Genomic DNA, 22132 nt, shown 5'->3' with positions numbered 1-22132 from the left:
AAACCCATTGTACAAGCCAGGAACAGTGTTCATTTGATTAATAATACAAAATGAGTGGAGATTATAGTTGGAGCATTTGATAGATTGTATTTAAAATTCTTTATTTACATTACATATTAAATTAACATTCACTGAATATGCAACAGTTGCCTAATTGTGCAACTCAGTTGTTTGTTTACATGCCTAAGACTTATTTTTCCAGTCCAATATCAGGTAAACCATCTCTAAAGGCACAAACTCTGACCTAAATATCAAGGTGATCCAATACCAAAATAGTGACGAGTCTTGGATTTACCACCTTGTTCCTCCTCGCTGAGCTCTATAATGTAGGACCGATAGCTTTAGCTTTCTTAGTACTTCAGCAGTGTGTCTGAAGCATGGTAAATAATAAGTTGATAATGATGGCCAAGGCTTGAAGAAATATCAGCCATATGTTAGCTATTATAATATAGTGTAATGGCAGTATTAGTAATAACAAATGGACAAAATGTTTATATGATGTGTGGATTTATTTTTACTGAGTGTATCCTAGTCAGTCACAGGATATTTGAACCTGCAGCAGCTTTTTAGAACCAAATACAAGCAGGTCACAAATTACGGTAAAAACTAAAAGCATTGCAGTAAGGCACATTGATTCTACAAATTTCTGGAACTGTTACTGGAGGGATGAGCGGTTCTAACAAATCCCATAGGTGTTTACTACGGTTGAGTGACTGCAAAACCCATAGCATACGATTTACATTTTATACCCCTCAGCTTAGTGAGTCCTCGTGTCCTGTGCATGGGGCATCGTCATGCTGTTAACATTTTTTTTTCTAGAATTTGTCACCATCCTGTATTTCGACATGCATCTCTACAGGTGCTATTTCTCCTACACGTTTAACCCATAGAAAGTTTACTACAGACAGTCTTACAACTACATCCTAACAGTGCAAAGGACATGAATATATACACAATTTATCTACAAACTATTGATTACAGAATACATTCAATAGGCCAGAATAAGTCTAATATGGAGGTAAAAAGTACAAAAGGTATTTGTGGCTCATAGCCATTTCTACGCTACAGTTCTGAAAAGTTAAGGCAGTTTTTGCTGTGCACAGGGGGGTCAAGAATTCTCAAAGAAATGACTAGAAGAAAAACGAAACAAGGGAGTTCCCAATAAAAAAATATATATAATGCCTTTCAAAAATAGAGGTTAAAAAACTATTTCCACCGTGTCTGTTGAAAAGCATATGAGCGTTGCTGATGTGTAGGAGATTACTCAAAAAAGCACCTTTAGTCACCTTTAGCTCACACAGTAAAGGACAATGTCTTTGAGGTTTCTGAGATCACAGTGACTGTTGTCTACATGTTCTGGAGTGTGTTAATCACCTCTATATATGACCTACCAATATAATAAATTAGAAGCCTCTTGAATGCTACTCATAGTACACTCTGAAGTCAACATATTAGCAAACAGGTCGTCGACTGAATCAACAGCTTTCTTGATACCTTGATTTCTTCTATTCCATTCAGTTGTGCTAAAATAAAGTAAAAGGCAAAGAATATTTTAGAGTCAGCTTCAGGGTATCAAGAGTAAATGTTATATCATTAAAAAAAACAGGAGTACCTGCTTAATGCTCTGCCTACACAGGATAAAGTGGACCTGTAGTTTCCTCAATGGGCTCTAAATAAAGCGTGAAGGTTTTATTAGTTGCATAGTCTTGCCATAGAAAAGTGCACATATTAAATTCAGGAATTAATCAACACTTTCATGAATCTTTAATTTCTTTTGCATTATGTTGTATCTTGATTCAGTTGAATCCCTCATGTTACAAATGACAGAAATGTTCTTGTCATATTGATCTGTTTAGCTCTTACCACTTAATGTCCTTTTAGATTTGCATTGATGAACTAACACTCCTATGAGCAAAGCTCCAAAAACAACCACAGCTGCCAGCACTGAGAAACTGGTAATGGCTGCAACCCTCCAGGAATCAGGAGACTTGACAGGTGGGCCTGTTAACCAAAGAACAGTATTACTGAAGAAGATACGGTTCTTTGCTCAGAAAAACTTACAAGAATACTCTATTCTGCATTTTTTTATATTAATGCATAGAATACTCTATTACTATACAATATGTACTCTAGATTTTTAGATTTTAAGGCAGAAACACATCCTTGATTGACATTTAACACTGCTTTAGAATTCAGTTATATGAATATATGAATGCATTATTAACTATATAACTTACATGTGTGACATGATGGGGTTTTGGGGAACTGTATGCATGTAGAACATGGCACACAATCACCAAGATCGCTGTTATAGAACTCTGATGTTGCACAGAAGGAAGCTGTATAAGGGGGAAAAAATAGTAAAATGTTAAAAACAGGTTTACATTTTTGGGTGCAATTAAATAATTGTGACGAAACTGTTTCAGAAAAATTCAGACTAAAATCAAAGAAATCCCAAGACCTGTGTTTTGTTTCTAATTCATATGAAATGAGCTGGGAAATTCCGTTCAAGTGATGTGGTGGAGCATTTGTGGGGAAACGCTATTACTCAGTCTTTGTGTGCGCAAGCAGCAAAAAATTGTCTGCATGTGTGTTTGACCAGACTATGATGCGGCTTCTGAGTGCTTACATAAGGACGTTAGAGACACTGAGACAAGTGACTTCATGAGAATCTGAACACCATCACTAGCACAGCTGAATTTCACCTCTTACACCGCTTTTGACGCAAACCTTCAACTAAACTGAAAGTCTGTGGCTAGACGTGTACCACAGAATTTACCATAATCAAATGAAATGTCTTTCATTTCATTGTCATAGGTGACAGTTCTGCAAAACATTAGTTTCAGACTTTTCAGAAGTTTCAGACTTTGAAATCAAGAGTTTTCATGCTCATCCTGCATAAAGATACCTAAAATATACATTATACTGAAGATTGTTAAACTCACCCAGGAAAGAGATGAGTTAAAACAAGACTGAAAGTATGAGCTAAATGAAACTTTGCCTAGGCTTACATGATGGTGCATTTACATGTGTGCAGTTCTACAGATGTTCTTATTGGTAACGATTTGATGCAATTCTGGTCAGTTTTTATTTATAATGACTTGCATTTTGATGTGATTGTAAGACAAGTGGTCTGCTAAAGTATGTTGTGCACTATGCCCGTCTTGCAAGAGCATATAGTGTGTGTACACAAACATAGGCATGTGTGTTTTATGTTTCATTAAATGTTCCATAAAATATAATTGCCTTATTATGTAATATAGTCTACATTATTCTTTTGCAACCTTTTCTATCTTGCTTATGCACCTTAATGTGCAGTTCTAAGATTTTCAACTGACTGCACTACTGTAAAAAGTGTATCACATGGTTTTGTTTGTAATAATCTTCTACACCTTGTTGCTTGTGCTTTGTTATATGACTGTGAATTGGCTGCTGTAACAATTTCCCTTTGGGGTTAATAAAGCTCTATCTATCTATCTATCTATCTATCTATCTATCTATCTATCTATCCATCCATCCATCCATCCATCCATCTATGTGTCTGTCTGTCTATCTGTCTGACACAAGTTATGTTCATTCATGACTTCATGACAGAAGAATTTACTTAATTGTATAAAGCATTCCCATGTCGTTGTCACAACATACTCATGAATAAACAAAAGGCGGCTTAAGTGTAGTCTAAACCACACAAAGTGCATCTGAAGAATAAACATTTTCCCAGGCAGCAAATTGTCTGAAGACATTCTCCTTACATTTGCTGCTCTGCTCCACCCAAGAAATTGTTCCAAAACTCTACAAATTACACACAGAACCACTACAAAGGCGAAGAGCCCTAAGGTTGTATCCCAAACCACTTTAGCCTCCCTCTACTAGGTCGAACACTTAGTAGAAGCTCCTAGTCAGGGGAGTAGTGCACTACATTGTGGAATAAGGAGGGATTTTGTGCGCGCGCAGGGACATCAGCTCATGCTGCGTGACGGAATGAAATAAGGCCATCGGAATGCGGAACCGGTGGGAACTCCAGCTGCTAAAGGAAACGAGTGCACACGAAGAGGAACCAACTTTACGAGCTCATGTTCATCCAGGGTGAACATAACCCTGTTTTTCACTAACCGTTAACCCATGCCAGCCACTCGAACCACCAACCCCCCCATTTTGATGACCGTACACTATGTTACACTGACACATGACTCTCCTCAAACCAAAAAGTGAAATAATTCATTAAAAGCCAAATGATATTCTTACTTCTTTCCGCGTTTGCTCCACTTAAATGGGTTCCAGCCACGAGAGCCAAGCAGACTGCACGGAAAACAGTGCTGATATCCATTGAGCTGGCTGAAGTGAAATTCGTGTGTGTGTGTGTGTGAGAAGTGTGAAAGCGCAAGCTGATGTGGTGACTTTGCGGAGAGCAGCTCGCATGTGAATCAGTCATGGCGAGTGTGGGCCTTGTTTTAAAAGCGCCCACACCCACGCTCTGGCTCCAGCTCCTATGACTCATTTCCTCTTCACTGCACTGAGATTGGCTTTGTATACAGCGGAGCTGCTTTTCTGGAGAACAGCTTTCTGTCACACTTTAGGACATCCCGTTAGAGGGCCTGACTCTGCTCTAGGCGTAGACTTATTTACCATTCCTCCTTAACACCAAACCGAGCAGGTAGTGACACCTGGGAATAACCTGGGTTTTATTTAAAGTTGTTTTTTGACCATTTCCACCCAAACTAACAAAGTTAAGAAACGAGACTAAACTCGAAAAGAAAACGCCACGAAAGACTTTCAGTTGTTTTAGAAAAGACTGAACAGCCCCCCAGCCATTCATAACGCGATGTAAAGCCCGATGGGCTCGTTAAAGTCACCACACCCAGTGACGCCACGTGCTGTATCCCGGCCAAGCAGCCTGACAAACAGCCCTGTCTCCCAGCCCAGCAGTGGGATTATTACCATCACTAAGAAAAACACACGCTGCCTAGTAACACAGACGTAACAAAGTAAAGAAAGGGGGGAAGAAGTTTCTCCACTGATCTTCAACAGGGTAACATTGAACTACAAATGTATAGCATCTGTCTACATTCTTTGGTTGAGCCACATTTGTTGAATAAATGTTCCTGTTTTTTTTTTTTTTTTTGTCATTTGCAAATATCGATAATAAATGCCATGACTAGAAATTTACAGTTCAATGGTTTTCTTTAGACTGTACAGCCTGATGGTATCACTGTTTAACATTCAAATCAAAGCCATTTTAAGACTAAATGTTAAAGTTATTTGCATTTAGACCACGTAAATACCATCATGCATACAGCTGATACCTTACAGCTCATACTGTTAAACAAAAACATGTTCATATGTCATGCTGTAAATATATTGTCTGGTGTTAACAACAGAACGATGATGCATACATATTTGTGCTTTGAACTTTCTTTGTGCCCCCAAAAGTTCATTTTACAATGTAGTTATTAGGCTATAACTTTTCCCAGGCTCATGGCTTTAGTATTCAGTACAAGCCAAATAGCAGATTATACATCTGCAATTACTCAACAAATATGTCCATACTCATATTCTGTAGGTCATCTAAGAACTTCAGTGAGTTATTTGTAAGCCCCTGCAAGCAAACACATCTTATTCTTCAAATGAGGACAGAAGGAAACTCCACCTCAGTTGCTGACTCCTTGGGGGGATGGTGAGGTTAAAAACACATTGGTCAGGCATGTATAATTTGAAAGACATCAAATCCTCTTAGAAATGACTGGTACCCAGACAGCTGTTGTCACTCAGACTGACCAAGGCCCTGCTTCAGTTATAGTCTTATTCAAAAACCAAAAACCAAATAAAAATCCACTTTACTCCAATATACAGAAAGGGTCTGTGAACTCTCCTTGCATTTTTTTTTCTTCAAACCTGCTGGTGTCACTGGAATAGAGGATCTGAGCCAGTTTCTTGGCCCAGTCTGCACTGGTTTAAGATGGTTAAGGCATGCAGTCAGAAACCACAGAGCAGCATTACATCAAAATGAATCTTGAATTTACTGTACTCTGCAAATGGATTGAACACATGACTACCAAGAAAAAAAACTTTGACTATTCGTCACAACATCTGCAACTGTGTAATACATCACACAAGTCACAACTGGTACAATAAAATTGTGCTAAAATTGTAATTGACACTGTAATGATGTAAATGTACTGTGTTCCAAGTCACATTCAGAAAGCAAATGAGTGTAAAAAAAAAAAACAAATTAACTTACTGAACACTTAATAGACTATTGAGCAAATGGAAATACAACCTATATGCTTAAGGACTGTAGATACAATCAAGCAATCGTGGTGTGCTATTGGCTGTAATAGTCACATCATCTCTCCGGTCAGTCTGCAGGCTTGCTGTCTATTTGGTCACTAGCAACGACTACTCACAGATGTAATAAAAGCAGCATTTTGAGCAGAATATTATGCCACATCCGTACTCTTTGCTCTTAAGTCCACTTTCCCAACGCATTACTGTACATAGAGTTATATTTTCCCATCTTGGACTTAAGTGATGTAAATGCGATGGAAGTCATTGGCTCCAAAAGCAGCATTACACTTGGGACATTTCCTCTGCCGAGTATCATAACGGGTCTTCAAGCACTCATAACAGAAGACATGGAAACACTTTGTAAGCACCGTCTCCTTATCCCGGGTATTACAGCAGGGGCAACGCAGCTTAGCCTGAGAACAAAAAAATAATTCATGTCAGTAATAATAAAGGGTCAAAACAAAGATTTTTAAAATGAATAGAATAATCAATATTTTACTTTGATAAACACCATCTCATGATTGAATCCTGTATTTTGTTTACCTTGTACTGATTAATTTCTTCTTGCAGGATCTCATCTGCATCAGTATACATCTCCACCTTCTTCTGTTTCTCGAGCTTTCGGCGGAGTCTTGACAAGTCCTCCTAAAAAACCCCACAGTACCAGATGCATTAAAAGGATTTTTTTTTTATACATTTCAGTTTGCGTTTTCATGTGTGCATGTTTTTACCTGTGCACGTTTGAGGTTGCCACTTTCTCTTTCACGTGCACTCCGGTTTTCCAGCACAGAAGCCTGGATCTCCCTCAGCTTGGCCTGAGTGTGATCCAGCTGCACCTTTAAATCCTCAGCCAACTGAGCTGCTTCTACTGCCTGAGCCCAAGAGAATGAGTTAAAACACAGGCTGCACTGTAACTTGCACAGTTCCACAGCACATTCCAATAGTAATGGTTTTAAGAAAATATAATGGAGTTCCAGGATATGATGGAGATGTGATGTGCTTCTTACTTTACGCTTATTGAGCTCTAGAGCTTGTGTGCGTAGTGCCAACTCTTTCTCCAGTGTAGCCAGTGAGCTTTGTAGGATGCCCTCCTTTTCCTCCAGCTTTTGCACAACCAGCAATTGAGCATCAACCTGGAAGCAATGTGAAAAAGGATATGCTTCATTTTTAAATTGCTGATACAGAAATATGTGCTTCAAACATTTGCAAAAGCGAGACTGTGCTGAGTTTTCTGTATACCTGGGTTTTGAAAGTAAGCACCTGGTCAGCCAGTTCTTCTTTCTCCTCTCTAAGCAGTTTATAGATCTGGTTGGATTTGATTCTCTCACTCATCAGCTTGAAGTTGGCATCATCTTTCTCACGCAGCTGCTGCATTAAGCGACTGTTCTGTTCCTGCATGTCCTCAAAAGCCTGACCCGTCACGTCCATCTCACTTAGCAAGGCTTCCTCTTCCTGTAGAAAGAGACATATGTATCATTAAAGCGTTCAACACTACTGAAATCAGAGTAATTATACTGTATGTTAAAATAAGGCAGAATTCCCTTAAGGTCAATCTGACAGACAATATAACAGGACCAAACATACCTGTTTAGTGGCAGTAAGCTTCTTTTGCAGATGTTCAATGGTCTCCTCTGCCACTCGAAGCTTCCTCAAAGCATCTTCATCAGCCAGCTTCTTACTCTCTTTCCTCTCTCTCTCCTCCAACTCTCGTACCCGCTGCCTCAACTCATCCACCTGCAACCACAACAGAAAATTCACTGAAACTCTGTTGTGCCTGCATGAACATTTGCATTACATACATGGATAAATAGTGGTGAAAGTTAATGCCACACAGACCTCTGCTTTTGATTTTCTCTCAGCTGCCATTAACTGCACTTTGTCTCTCTGTTCTTTTGGAGCAGACTTATACATGTCGAGCAGCAGCTTCATCTCCTTCTGCGATTCTTGTGCTTTCCTGACACACACACACACACACACACACACACACACACACACACACACACACACACACACACACACACACACACGTGCAGAATTCACTACTTTGATACCACTGATGCAGGTGAAGGTAAGAATGATTTTTGATCAGTCGTTCAACAGCCCTCAGGACGATAAACAACTTGGATTTCAATAAACTTGGATATTATTTCAGTCAACTGGTTAACAATATTCTCATTATGATATTTAAATTGTTATTATAACTATAGCTACTGTTAATAATAACAAAAATAAGTTTTATATAGTGATATACTCATACTATAAGTAGTGTGTGTTTCATTTAATAAATATAAGTGTTGCCTTCTGACTGCACAAAAACCACTTAATCAAAAAGCAACAAAGCAAAATAAACATTTTGTAAATAAACTCTTACAACCACATCTATTAAACTACCTATAAACAGATTGATTTCTGTGTTGATGGCAATAGAATGTATGAAAAAAAATAACAGAGTTTGAAGAATGTTTGCTGTGTGTACTCTGGTAATTCATTCAAGAAAAATGCTAGGCATTCTGCCAGACCATGGCAGAATTAACCAATGCCACTATGACTACATATGCCACAGAAAATATTACTATTAAATAGCAAAAGGTTCTCATGAAAATTCCTTCAGTTGTTTGTAAACCTCCCACCTAAAAAATGAATCAGAACATGAGTCTAGTCCATTATTAAACATATAAAATGTTGAACATGCCCGAAGTACATACAAATAAATCATATTTTATTGTGTATATACCTAAAATAGGATTTATTCAGGCCTGTTCAAGTGGCTAAAAACTGAGGCATACTTGAGCTCTGTTCGTAGCATCTTCAGTGTGTCGGAGTCTTTTCTCTTCAGCTCCTCACTGCGCTGCCGTTCTCGTTCCCGTTCTCTTTCTCGCTCTCTCTCTGCCTCTCTCTCACGTTCTCTGGCTCGTTGTCTCTCCAACTCTCTCCTTCTTTCCTCCTCCTCGTCTTGTTCATCCTCCTCCTCCTTTTTCACATCCAGTCCTCCGTCATTCACACTCTCCTCCAGAGCTAGCATACTGCCATTGTCTCCACTCTGGCACTTGATCTGAATAATAAAAGTGTGTTAATTATCATGATATAGTATAACTGCCAGATGTAGGTGGACATTTGTCCATCGCGTCCACATCTGCTCTTTAAACATCTCATTGCAAAAGCATAAGCATTTTGCTAATAAAACAGCTGCCACTCCTCAGTGAATGGTAGATTTCAAAACAGGGTCATGGGGATTTTTGCCCATTCAGCATTCCAAATCATTTCAGGGTATTCAGTTTGGTTAAGGTCAAGGATCTGTGCAGGCAACTTGTGTCCTTCCTCTGCAACATGACTTCACTGACTTATAGTCCTCAGTGTGTGAACCGGGGCACTGATAGGCTGGAACAGTTTTGGCCTCGTTAGTTATAGGAAGGAATTAACAAGGAATTCTTAATGCTACAGTATACAAAGACATTTTATAAAACTAAGTGCTTTCATCTCCTTTTTGCTATAAGGTAAATTTTGAATTTTTCAGAGTAAAACATTTTCTTTTAAAAATTCGAATTCTAAATACAATCTTTTTAATTCACATTTTGTAATTTTATACAATCAGGATGTAGATTATCAGTACCATCATAAATTTTTTTTTTAAATTAATTGATGATTTATTACAATTGCAGATTCTCTGTTAAATTATATTTAAAATATTCCCAGTTTAGGTTTTTATTCTTAATTAATTATATAAAATACCACTTCGAACAATTAATTAAAACTGCCAGAATCTGATAGGTTACAAAGAATGTATGAACTCCACCTTGTTGATTTCCATCTGGGTCTCTCGTAACTTCCTCTTGTATCTCTGCACATCTCCCTTGAGCTGGTGATTATGGTTCTGAAGACTGCTGATTAGGTGTCGCATTTCTCTGTTTATTGGACCTACAGAGCAACAGCCAGTAAAGAATTAGAGATAATGATGGCAGCAATGCGGTAGTGGTTACTGAATCTGATGCTTGAGATCTACTAGATTACTGTCAAAATAATGAACACTCAGAACTGATGAGAGAATCCAGCACCTCCCACAGACTTCCCCACTTCCTCCATAATTACAGTAAAGCAGTGTGCATTAGAAATTCACTGCTGCTGAATTTTAACTTTGATAAGTCACTACCTGCTTGCTCATTCGCTGCAAGATTCTGTTCAAACTCAATCCGTAGCATCTCGTATTCCTTGCGCACTTGAGCTAGTGTGTCCTCTAACTGGATGACTTCAGTTCGCAACTTCTTCTGAAGAGACAACTCGTCACTCTATAAAAACAAAAAGAATGAGAACATATGGTCAAAAATCTAAATTAGCAAATTTACTTAAGGATTCAATTAAGGATGAATACGAATGCTGAGGATGGAGCCACCAGGAATAAAAGGCAGATGTAGCGGACAGGGGGGTATGAAGACAGATGATCTGCTGTGGCGACCCCTAATGGGAGAAGCCGAAAAAAAGAAGACGACGACGACGACGACAACGACGACATTTGGTACAAAAAATAAATAAATTACATGGGGTCTGATAACGGCTTAAAAACTCTGGACCAGTGTCAGTCCGTATTTACTATATTTTACAATTCAGCTTAAAGCAAACCACCATCATGCTTCTGCCATTCCATTTATCCTGTTGACAAAAATTTGCAAAGAATCTGCTCGTTGATGAACATGGGAAACATAATTCATTTGTGCATCTCTATTGCACCTATATTTGGAAGAGAACAATATACAGAAATGTATATTTCACGCATTCAAGATGTTTACCTCCATGTGCTCTATCTGGCGTAGGTGAGCATTTTTGGCAGTAAGCAGCAGAGCCCGGGCCTCATCCAGCTGCGTCTTCACTCCCAGAGACTCGTTATACAACAGAGAGAACTGAGACTGAAGACACTTGTACTCCGGCGTTTCCTTCACCACCTCCTCTGGAATGTTCCGAAGGTCGATCTTTAAGAAAGAAAAGCAGAAATCAGAGCCTAGAAAATGTTGCTGTATGAAAAAATACGGATTACCCTTTCGATAATTTAAAAATAGTAAATAAGATAAACTATGCAAGGGTCAGATGTGTGAAAATAAATGATAACATATCACAAGTGTTGTGTCTGAGATGTGTATTATGCATATATGTAGAAATACAATCTAAAATCTTACACATTAACATATCATGCATCCCTATGCAAAATGTTGTATTTACAACTTAGTCAAGAATCCAGTACCTTGAGCTTCTCACTTTCTCTCACTGCCTCCTGTAACTCCTGCTGCAGTTTCTCCAGCTCTGCCATGCGGCTATTGGCCAGCTCCTGATTCTGCTCCAGCTCTGCATTTAGTGACTCAAACTGAAAACATATTTAAATACACATTACCCTAGAAGATATTTTTTATAACAAACAGTTATTCTAACAGGTTACATGATTAACTAGTAACTTGAGTAATTTGAATACAAAAAAAAGCATAGAGGCAAATTATTATCAGATTAGTCAATTTAACTACACATGGTGCACTGTTTCCCCACAGACCATTATTACTGAGGCACCACCCTCTAAACCCTCATTTAGAAACACCACTTTCCGCTCGAAGGTTGTGCGCGATATCGGTGTCGCTTATTTCCCTTCTCGCCTTCTGTGTTTTCACATTGTGCGTATGCAGGGATCAGTTTACTCACAGGTGCAGACTTTCTCCCTTCAAATGATTATAATTTTTTTATAAATCACAACCTTTGCGTGGAAAACAGGGTTTTCAGCTTCGTTTTGCGCGTACACCATGTTTATAAATCAGACATCTGGACAGCTGAACACAGAAGATGCTGCAGAATGAAAAATGGAGGAACGGAGTGAAAACGGCGAGGGGCGAAGAGAAGATTTGGGCCAAAGAACACAAGAGAAAGTTTTCAAAGTTGGGGATCATTTCATACTAAAACAAAGAAAACACCATACGGTGTTTACACTCCCCTTTTTTTCTTTCTTTTTTAAATTAATTTGAAACAGATTTATATATTTGCATTTAATTATATAATTGAATTTTGATGTAATATGGCAATTAAATGCACTAAATGGGTTTTGTTTTCACAGATATTCTTGTATTTAATTTCAGCAATAAAAATGTAAATTTTTCTAAAAAAGGAAACAAATTACTTTAACATTTTAAAAGACCCGTCTTATTTTCTCTTGTATATTAAGTATTGGTTTTTAATAAAGAAAAAGGACTTCTTATCTGATTATTTGATAAATCGATGGACTAATCAGTAGAATACTCGATTTCTAAAATTGATAGCTGCATCCTTAAATCACATCAAGCATCACAATGAGCAAAAATGTGTCCATGATTTTGACCGTGGCATGATTTTAGGTGCCAGATGAGTGGATTTAAGAATTTCTAAACCTGCTCCAGATATATTTCCCATGTACATCTCTACAGTTCTCTCAGAAAAGTACTTTGAGTCAACAATTTTGCTGACAGAATCACCTTGTTGATGAGAGTTTGATGTAGAATGGCCAAATTGTTTTGAACTGAGAGAATGGATACAGTAAGGCAGATAAACACTAATATTATGATGTGCAGAAAGGTTCCTCAGGGTGCACAGCATATCAAAACATAGCTTTCCCTTTTCTCAGCCAAGAAGTGGCTACATCTCACCACAACTGGACATTTGTGGAATACAGAGACTGGAAAAACAAAGTCTGGCTTGATGAATCTCCTTTTCTGCTAAGACACACAGATGGTAGAAACAGTATCTGGAACCATGAATATGGCAATGAGTTCAATGCTCTTCAGTGGCTTTTCTGGTCACCGGATCTAAATCCAACAGAACGCCTTTGGGAATGTGGTAGAACAGAAGATTCGCAGCATGAAAGTGCACGATGCGGTCATGTCAACATGGATCACGATCCAAAATCCAGGCTGCAAACTATTTGAGAGTGATCTGATGCTCTACCTACTATATTAAAGTGTTCCTAATAAACTGCTCAGTGAGTGTAATTCAAGTATTTTAAATTCTGTAAATTACCTTCTGTATGTTGAGAGTTATCTGACCACCAGGTAAGCCACCAGACCTACCAATAGCATGGTAGCCTGAATTCAGCTGAGAAGCAAAAAAACCATTTATTTTTCAGTATATATTCTTGTGCCTCAAAATAACTTCCATTTAAGTCAGTCAGTTTGAACTTTTCTTCCTCTGCTGACCTGTTCCAGGGCCTCTGCAAGGTGCTTATTGAGCTTCTGCTCTCTCTTGCGAAGCTTCTCGATGTCCCACTGCAGGTCCTCCACAGCTGTCTCCATCTCCGAGACTTTAGTCTCAGAGCTGGTCACTTTATCAACCAATTCATTATACTGAAGAGAAATTAACAGAAAATGTACAGAAGAGGAACAATGTTGTGAAAAATGTTTCTACCACAGTTATGGAATGCAGAGTCTCTAAAAACATTTATCAAAGATACAGACATTACAACAAAAACATGATCTGAAATATAATCTCTCATTTAAGTGAAGTACAAGTCCACAGCAAAAAGTTGCCATAAGGTTATGTAGTTATTCCACCATGAAGTGCAGAAGATTAGTTAAATGAAAGTTACACATATATATTCACTGATGCATATTATTTTTCTTTCTTTTACCAGTAGATTGGTGTTGCAAAACTACCATGTTAGAGGAATTTTTTTTTTTACTATAAATCCCATGTAATAGTTTTAAATTTCACATGCAAATACACAAACCACCAGTGGGCTGTATAATGAGTACCTCCATTGACATTTTGTGGTGTCTTCCCTGCAGCGAGGAGGCAAGATCTTGGAGTTTATTGTTCTCCTCGAATAGACTGCGATTTGTGGAGATGATCTCTCGGTGACTATCATCCTCAGATACTAATGATGAAAATTACAAAAGTTAAGTCCTCCCTGACATACTGTTCAAATATTACAATTATTATGCAATGACCTGCTAAGTTTCAAACATACAGACATGTGAACCGCTTTTTTTTTTGCTTTGGTTTTACACAGTGATTTGTTTAATTTGACTGTTCCTGGTAATTATCAATTTAATCACGTCCTCAAGCCTTTGCTGCTATGAAGTTGATGAAACTCAATTTGATTATATATGCAACAATTTTGAATTGCAGCTGTAATAGGCCAATTTAAAACTTTGTCTATTCAATGTTGATCATTCATCACTCAGTTTTATGTAAATCTATACTGTTATATCAAATTATGCTTTTAAAACTTTACAAGTATAAAGTTATAAGTGAATCAAACTTGTTACCTGCAGCTTGAGTACGAGCACACAGATCTTCAATGGCGCTGTGCAGGCCGTCAAAGATACAGACTATGCAGGCCACTGCTGCTTTGCTGAATTGCATCCTGTCTTGTAGCTGAAGGCTGAGCTCCTCTTCACTGCTGTTATCCAGAGTAGAGAGGAAAGCCTTCGCACTTTCACTCAATAGAGGAGGTGGAGGAGGGGCTACAAACAGAAAATAAAGGGGATTCTTGTTTTTAATAAAGCCCTTTGAAGAATATGGTTTTATTGTGTTTGCTGTTTAATAATAATCTTTTTCTTTCGGCTGCTCCCATTAGGGGTCGCCACAGCGGCTCATCCGTCTCTATACCCGCCCTGTCCTCTACATCTGCCTTTTTCACCCCAACTACCTGCATGTCTTCCCTCACCACATCCATAAACCTCCTCCTTGGTCTTCCTCTTTTCCTCCTTCCTGGTGGCTCCATTCTCAGCATTCTCCTACCGATATACCCCATGCCCCTTCTCTGAACATGTCCAAACCATCTTAATCTCGCCTCCCTCACCTTGTCTCCAAAACGTCCTACATCTGCTGTCCCTCTAATAAACTCATTTCTAATCCTGTCCATCCTCATCACTCCCAACGAAAACCTCAACATCTTCAGCTCTGCTACCTCCAGCTTCACCTCCTGTCTTTTACTCAATGCCACTGTCTCTAATCCATACAACATCGCAGGTCTCACCACAGTACGAAAAACTTTCCCTTTCATTCTTACAGATACCCTTCTATCACACATCACTCCCACCACTCTTCTCCACCCACTCCAGCTGTTTTATAATAATAATATTTACAATAAAGACAATAAAAAGTGTTTACCAGCAAGTCCATCAACAACTGGCTCCTTGGGCGGCTTCTCCGCCGTATCAGTCTGCTCCTGCTCCTTATCCTGCTCCTGCAGCTGGAGTTGTTCAGACTGCTGCTGCCGTTGTTCCTCCTCGTCTGCTGGCAGTGGAGGCTGTGGAAGGCCGCCATCTCCTTCCAATTGAGTTGGCAAAGGAGCTGGAATATCAGGGGTGGGTAAAGGGGCAGTTTCAGGATCAGGGACAGATGCTGGAGGGCTAACAGGGGTTTGGGCAGGCACTGGACCAGCCTTAGGTTCAACTCGCTGCAGCAACTCCTGAACGTTTTCTTCAAGCTGTACAAACGGAGAAGATGCTTCACATTAATGACAGTGTTTATTTGCTGTTTTAAACACCATCGTTTTTACCTTCTATATGCTGGTGAACGCATGGTGCACCATAGCTGGACTAGACAAACAGTGAATTGTAGCAATACTATAAATAAAACATGGAAAAAAAGAAAGAAACATGCCGTTTCTGTTAGTGTGATTTCTTTCCCCGAAAACATTTTTCACTTGTATTATTTCACTTGTATTATAAAGCAAAAAAAAAATACTTCAAAGGCTTTGCATTTTAGAACACGTGCCTGAGGTAACACCGCCATTAAATATCAAAACAAAGTAATGAAATGAACTAAAATTTGAAACTACATATTTGCCAGTAGCTACTTCAGGTTGTGAGCCATGATGACCAGTTGACGGTCTTCTTGTAATCCCCAAGACTCCAATGCCTCTTTGAGATCTTGCGTGATCATGTCCCCCTGTGAGGTCTCCCAAGAAAACATGATGTTTCTAAGCATCTTAGTTGCTTATGAAGTTTATTGTTCGACTCATGACTATGTAAGACTGTGTTTAGCGACTCGTCCTGAGATATGAAGTCATTGAGGATCTCTTTTTTAACTTCACAAAGGCAAGACGAGTATAAGCTCGGCAGCTCCACTAGGCAGAAATATCTGGGGCTCCGAATCGTGTATCTCAGATCGTGTTTTAATCGGTGCTTTAAAACCCTCCTTTTCAACTGGGTGGATTGGTGCCATGTCAATGCATGTGTGTGTAATAGCACAGGTTATGTCTCACCATCTTCTGGATTTTCTATCATAGACAAAGACACCATTAAAAGTGCTTATTCAGGATGTCTAGGTCTGGGATGTCTATGTGGTGTTGAAAATGAGTGAGTTATTTGCATTTTTTATATTTGGCTATTTTCATTTGAATGCTTTTCTATCTATGAACAATTTAAACCACATATGATGCACCTTTTTTTCCCTCAAAATCTCCTCGCCATTCTCATGGGAATCTGTAGGTCCTGCTGCTGCACCTCCTTCCTACATTGTAAAAGTCTGCGTGTAACGTGTGGACACGTCATGCGCAAGGTGAGCACACCCGCTATAGAGGTGATCATACAAAACCTCTACCGGTTGACAAATTTCTCCGGGTTAATTGAGTCTACCGTTATATCGCCCATCCCTACTCTGACCAGTTGATGGCTACACAGCCCCGTATTAAAGCTAACTGGTGTGTATAAATACAAAGGAAGGAAGTTTTCTACTATTTTGGACTGGCAACTTACAACTGTATGCACCGTTGGGCACACTCTTGTGATAACGATGACAAGAAATGAAAAGAGAAAACAACAAGCAAAGTAAAATCTCCTATTAAACAAGAAAAAAATCATGAAAATCTAAAGGATGAAAACTGACAATGATCGAGCTGGAGAAAAGCATCATAAACTTAGATTTAGAACCCGTAAAAAAACACTCCAACCCCTAATCAGTGTACATAATGTACAACTATGAAGATATAAACAACCATCACTTCAAGTCTTTACAGTTTCTGTTGCAGCTCTTAAAATCTCCCACATCTAAACACTGTGGAAAATGAACCAGATCAAGTGTTCATACAGTAGATCAGTTTATTTAGTACCTGAGCCCAATATCGGTTGACGATTAGAAGTGTGGCGTCATCAGTCGCCTGTCGTTTTTCCAGCTTCTCAATTTTCTCTCTCAGCTCGTCTTCGATCGCCTGCCTCTGCTCGAGACGCTCAGAGAGCTTCTTGTTCTTGAACTGGATTACCTTCATGTCCATTTCCTCCTGCAAAACACAGCATCATTTCAGCTCACAGCTGCCTGACAGCTGATCCGTCACACAGACAAGAAACTCTACAGCCACCAAGTTGCCTACCGTAGAGGAGACGCCTCCAATGCGGATGGGCTCGATGAGAGTAGTTGTGGTTTTCTCCTCTTTCTTCATCTTCTTCTCGGGTGGCCCAGGAGGACTGTCTCCTCCCGGGGCTCGCTTTCCTCCAGTGCCGGACATATTTTCCTGATCTATAACACAAACAGAGAATAAAAAAAGATTAAAAAAAAAAAAACAGTGTGTGAAATTCAGGGATGAATCACATCACTGGTGTTGGGACCAGAAACTCTTTTTATACAGACATGTCTGTTAGTAATGTCTGTCTATCGACTGTCGAGTAACAACTGCTCCGAAATGATCATCACTATGTGGATATGAAAACATTCTCATCAGAGTGTGTGCGCCTATGTGTTTTTATTTATATGTGTATAAATGTATGTGCTATATATATATATATATATATATATATATATATATATATATTTATATATTTATATATATAGACAGACAGATCATCTGTAGTAACCTACTATAAGTGTTTATTGGGCACACGCACAGCTACAATTTCGTCCCCAATTATAATAAACGTATTATAATAAATGATTGTATTTTATAGCCGATATAGTGCCGATATTATACCGATTATATCGCGCCTGTATGTTAGCTATACGAGTTAGCCGGCTAGCTCGCTTTGCAGCCCATTTGTATACACGGATATTATTCATAAACACGAACACTGCGTATCTCGTTTTAAAGCTCTTCAGATTCGCGCTGTTCTCATGATTTCATGTGAAATCACACCGAACAGCGCGCAGGAAAATCTACAATACCGAGTATTATATTAGCCACCAACCTCTGCTAGCCGCAAAGACCGGAAAAGTGTACAGAAGTGTGAAGATGGCTACGGTCGTATTCGCTCGAATCGTTTCACAATAAAAGTCACCGTGTACAGCAACGACGATTCAAACGCACACGCACACAGATAGATACTTTTTGTGAATTTATTTGTGATTTGAGTAATCAGGCTCAGAAGGGAAACCCATCCTCATCTGGGTGGCACCGAATATCTTTTCATTATAGTTTTATTATTGCTGAGGTTATCAGCTGTTTACTGATGAAGACTTAAATGCACAAACGTTACAAGAAATTGTAGTCCAGTGTAACAGTTTCTATTAATATCAGTCCAAATCCATCTCCATGGTTCTAAAGTTTAAACCTCTTGATCTTTTAGGCTATTGATGTAGAGCCATCATCAGCTGAACAGAGAGGCCTCCAGATACACACACACACACACACACACACACACACACACACACATATACTATATATATATATATATATATATATATATATATATATATAGAGAGAGAGAGAGAGAGAGAGAGAGAGAGAGAGAGAGAGAGAGAGAGAGAGAGAGAGAGAGAGAGAGAGAGAGAGAGAGAGAGAGAAAATCATGGAAAGTTAGGTAACCTCAATGTTATTTAATAGTAAGGACACTGTATATTGTGATCAGGGTTCAAGTAGGGACTCTGGCGAGACTAGCTATAACTTAAATGGAGAGCCAGAAGGTAACACAGACATGAAGAATCTCTGGGATAAGAGACGGCCAACAACATCACAATCAACAAAACCTGAGAGAACATGTGAGAGTGGGGGGACCATACAACCATCCATACCGTCCATACAAACAACTTGGGTTCACCAAAACACTCGACATTATGGTACCTCCAGATCTGCTCATTCACCTTAACCTAACATAACATTTAAGATAATGTAAGATAACACATTAAAATGAATGCTTTCATATAAACCTGTAATAACAGTCATTATTACTGTCAAAGTCAGCTTCTGACCAATCACCATCAAACAGCTGTAGGGCAGAAGGACTTTTATCACTCGCTCAGTAGTAATCGGAACACAAAATTCACCCACATTACCATACAGCGTGCCATATTTCAAAATAAATGTTCAACGTATTTTTAAGTATTTTTTTTTTAAGTAAAAAGATTTATTTCAGCTTATTAGGGAATTCCTCTGCATCAGTGTAATAAAAAAGTCTCTGTCAAATAACCCTTATGCGCATGTTTATCATGTGTCCATGTGCACTACACCACACAGGGAGCCATTAACCACTGTCGTTGCTAGGAGACGGGGCAATACAAGCCGTTTGTTGTGGTCTGGTTTTTGAGTGTCCTGAAAAACTCTATCTGACAGTGCAGTCTTTAATAAAGAACAAAGACATGAACATTGGATCTTTGGTAAGATGTGAAAACATTGTATACTTTTAAATTGGTGCATTTATGTAGCTGAAGGTGGATGTAATTAATTGCAAATTCTAATTGAGTGATTTATGTTGTAGGTGTCATATATTCCCAAAAGCAGAATATTATTATGGTATGTCAAAAGAAAGTACTGTTTAATGCCCCTTATTCCACCTGGTATGATCCAGTTAAAGAGTTGTATTGTTGTATGAATCGCAGGGCAGACCTGACTTACAGTGATGCAGAAGAAATCACCAAAACACAGTCTACAGCAGAGATTTCAAGGTAATATAGTTATAAAATGTGTTTTCAGTGTCAGCTAACATATGCAATTTGTAAAGAATAAACTTTTGCTTTATGTAGAATTTTGTGCCAGGCATTGCACATCCAGGCTCCTGAGCCCCAGCGGGACATTCTCCTCGAGATGTACACAAACATTGTGCTTTTCTGCAGACAGCAAAAGTTCAGCAAAGAGCAAACATCTGTTCTTCTGTCCATCATAAAGAATGTGCATCAGCTTAACACAGGTGAAATTTCAAAATAGCCGCATGTGGTGGTTTCATACAGGAAAATGGTCATCTCCTCATATTGGTGCACGTTACCGTAGATAAAGATGACTAACTGTATCCAGTGTGTTGCTGTGTGGAGGTGGATCTGCCTCGTTCCTACTGCATCCATCAGTGAAAAAGAAAACTGTATACTGTATCACTAATTGGTATTTGAGTGAGGGATTATTTCCAACATTGTAGACATTATTTAAGTTATATGTAATGCTGAGCTCTAATTGTTACTATACTTCAAGTGAATGTCTACTTGAACTGGGATGAATCCAAGTATCAAAACAAAAGTGGACGTAGTGGACGTATGAGTTCAGACATTCCAAAAAACCCTTTATTTAAAAAAAAGCTAAAGTTGAATTGTGTTTAGATAATGCACATAATATTTGAAACATTAAATTATAATGAGAACCCCTGCCCTGGTCTTGATTAGTGGTGAGGTTACAGTCAGTAAATTATAATGAGAACTGAGGAAAATGGCCAGTAAGCAGAGGTAAAAGGCCATTCCCAAATTATAATTACAAAGTGTTCTGCTACTATAACTAACTAGTGTTTCATATCTTGACTAAAATGCCAGCTAAATATCCTGAAACTTCCAATGTATCATCATTCCAGAAACTCCCCTGAACAACATGGACCAGTGTTTTACATACTGCAGTGAGCTTCTGCTCTGTCATTCTGTCAGAGTATGTATTTTAAACACCTTTTACACATGTAATAATATAAAAATAATAATCAAATAATTTTGAAAAATGTTTTCTGAAGATATTTTATTGTTGATTGTAGTTGAGATTTAGTCGTTCCTTTTTTTCTTGTCTATAGAGACCCCCATTCAGTATTGATCTGTTCAATTCAGCACAAGTGACTGAGATTATGAAATATCTCATCAACACATATATGAGACATTACCTGCTTTATAAGTACATATTTACACCTCAGGTAAGTTTGAATTTCTGTACTGTTCCTTGCTGCAAATACATGATATAAATAAGCCTGAACATAACTATTCATATTAATAGAATTTGCTTTATTGATTTTTCTCATTGTTTGAAGATGTATTTGGATTTATCACTGTCTTATGTTGGAATGCCAGATGAGCTCACGACGGATCAGCTAGAAACCTCTGGTACAGAAACCTCTTATTTAATAAGCAACAAGACATTATTCTAGTCTTTACACCTCAAACCCCACAGTTTAGCTTTAAACTATATCTGGATATGTTGCAGAAGCAGAGATGGAAACGAAAAACAAAGCCGATGAAGCAAGCGAGCAAGAGACGGCTTCTACAGAAACCCTGCTGACTGAGACAGAGGTGTTAAAACAAGGTACATGTACTGAACTACATGGATCTGAAAACCACTGAAACTTCATACAACTAACTGATATATGTTTAGACTCAGTGTCTTTTTAACATTTTCATTGGTTCATTGTGAATCATGATGAACATGTACTGTATATTTTTTTCTTTAGATCCATCCCCCAAGGGAGAGCTGAGGACAATTATACAAAAAGAAGTAAAGGAGGAAGTGATGCGTTTGACTTCTCATCTAGAAAAACGTTTGCAGGAAAGTGATGATCAGCTTAAGACAGCTCTCACTGCACTAGAGACCAGACTTCACGCTAAAAAGTGATCACTGTAGACCAGGGGTCACCACCGGAGTCGCCCGCAGGCCTTTTTAAAAATAATAAATAGCTCACCATAGCACCACTTACCAGTGAGCTGCATCTGTCTGTTTCCTACCTTGTAAAATCATTGTTGG

General features: G+C 38.6%; 3 protein-coding genes across 4 annotated transcripts; 1 reads left to right on the top strand and 2 right to left on the bottom strand.

The window, feature by feature from the left end:
* Positions 1–80: 80 nt before the first annotated feature.
* On the bottom strand, positions 81–4910 carry LOC124389291. Its single transcript, XM_046854641.1, has 5 exons — positions 4246–4910; positions 2238–2339; positions 1864–2001; positions 1613–1669; positions 81–1523 (listed from the first exon to the last, which is right to left on the bottom strand). The coding sequence occupies exons 1-4, from the start codon at positions 4496–4498 to the stop codon at positions 1629–1631; spliced, it is 534 nt and encodes a 177-aa protein (XP_046710597.1). The 5' UTR covers positions 4499–4910; the 3' UTR covers positions 81–1523; positions 1613–1628.
* A 1083-nt stretch (positions 4911–5993) lies between these two features.
* Positions 5994–18487, bottom strand: rnf40 (ring finger protein 40). 2 transcript variants are annotated; one of them, XM_046854633.1, is made up of 20 exons: positions 18408–18487; positions 17600–17745; positions 17342–17509; positions 15397–15715; positions 14550–14747; positions 14034–14155; positions 13479–13625; positions 13303–13377; positions 11516–11635; positions 11067–11246; positions 10433–10568; positions 10079–10200; positions 9072–9337; positions 8122–8239; positions 7870–8019; positions 7525–7737; positions 7293–7418; positions 7017–7157; positions 6829–6930; positions 5994–6698 (listed from the first exon to the last, which is right to left on the bottom strand). In XM_046854633.1, the coding sequence occupies exons 2-20, from the start codon at positions 17732–17734 to the stop codon at positions 6522–6524; spliced, it is 3015 nt and encodes a 1004-aa protein (XP_046710589.1). In that variant the 5' UTR covers positions 17735–17745; positions 18408–18487; the 3' UTR covers positions 5994–6521. The 2 variants fall into 2 exon arrangements, with proteins under 2 accessions (XP_046710589.1, XP_046710590.1); XM_046854634.1 differs by lacking the exon at positions 18408–18487 and adding an exon at positions 18385–18395.
* Positions 18488–19710: 1223 nt separating this feature from the next.
* On the top strand, positions 19711–22125 carry ccdc189 (coiled-coil domain containing 189). Its single transcript, XM_046854459.1, has 9 exons — positions 19711–19812; positions 19914–19948; positions 20035–20100; positions 20179–20342; positions 20988–21058; positions 21195–21311; positions 21426–21498; positions 21599–21697; positions 21843–22125. The coding sequence occupies exons 1-9, from the start codon at positions 19795–19797 to the stop codon at positions 22001–22003; spliced, it is 804 nt and encodes a 267-aa protein (XP_046710415.1). The 5' UTR covers positions 19711–19794; the 3' UTR covers positions 22004–22125.
* The last annotated feature ends 7 nt before the right edge of the window (positions 22126–22132 follow it).

The sequence above is a fragment of the Silurus meridionalis genome, chromosome 7 (assembly GCF_014805685.1).
Source record: "Silurus meridionalis isolate SWU-2019-XX chromosome 7, ASM1480568v1, whole genome shotgun sequence".
Lineage (NCBI taxonomy): Eukaryota > Metazoa > Chordata > Actinopteri > Siluriformes > Siluridae > Silurus > Silurus meridionalis.
This window is presented reverse-complemented; position numbering and strand designations above follow the sequence as displayed.

Excerpts from the sequence above, each read along its gene's own strand:
- LOC124389291 (XM_046854641.1), bottom strand. The coding sequence starts at position 4,498 with ATGAGTCATAGGAGCTGGAGCCAGAGCGTGGGTGTGGGCGCTTTTAAA. Across the intron at positions 2,340-4,245 it reads TGGAGCAAACGCGGAAAGAA|CTTCCTTCTGTGCAACATCA; the intron begins GTAAGAATATCA and ends CCCCTTATACAG. Across the intron at positions 2,002-2,237 it reads AACCCCATCATGTCACACAT|GCCCACCTGTCAAGTCTCCT; the intron begins GTAAGTTATATA and ends TTTGGTTAACAG.
- rnf40 (XM_046854633.1), bottom strand. The coding sequence starts at position 17,734 with ATGTCCGGCACTGGAGGAAAGCGAGCCCCGGGAGGAGACAGTCCTCCT. Across the intron at positions 10,201-10,432 it reads TGCAGCGAATGAGCAAGCAG|GTCCAATAAACAGAGAAATG; the intron begins GTAGTGACTTAT and ends GTTGCTCTGTAG. Across the intron at positions 8,240-9,071 it reads ATGCTACGAACAGAGCTCAA|GAAAGCACAAGAATCGCAGA; the intron begins GTATGCCTCAGT and ends TGTGTGTGTCAG.
- ccdc189 (XM_046854459.1), top strand. Across the intron at positions 21,059-21,194 it reads TGCTCTGTCATTCTGTCAGA|AGACCCCCATTCAGTATTGA; the intron begins GTATGTATTTTA and ends TCTTGTCTATAG. Across the intron at positions 21,312-21,425 it reads AGTACATATTTACACCTCAG|ATGTATTTGGATTTATCACT; the intron begins GTAAGTTTGAAT and ends CATTGTTTGAAG.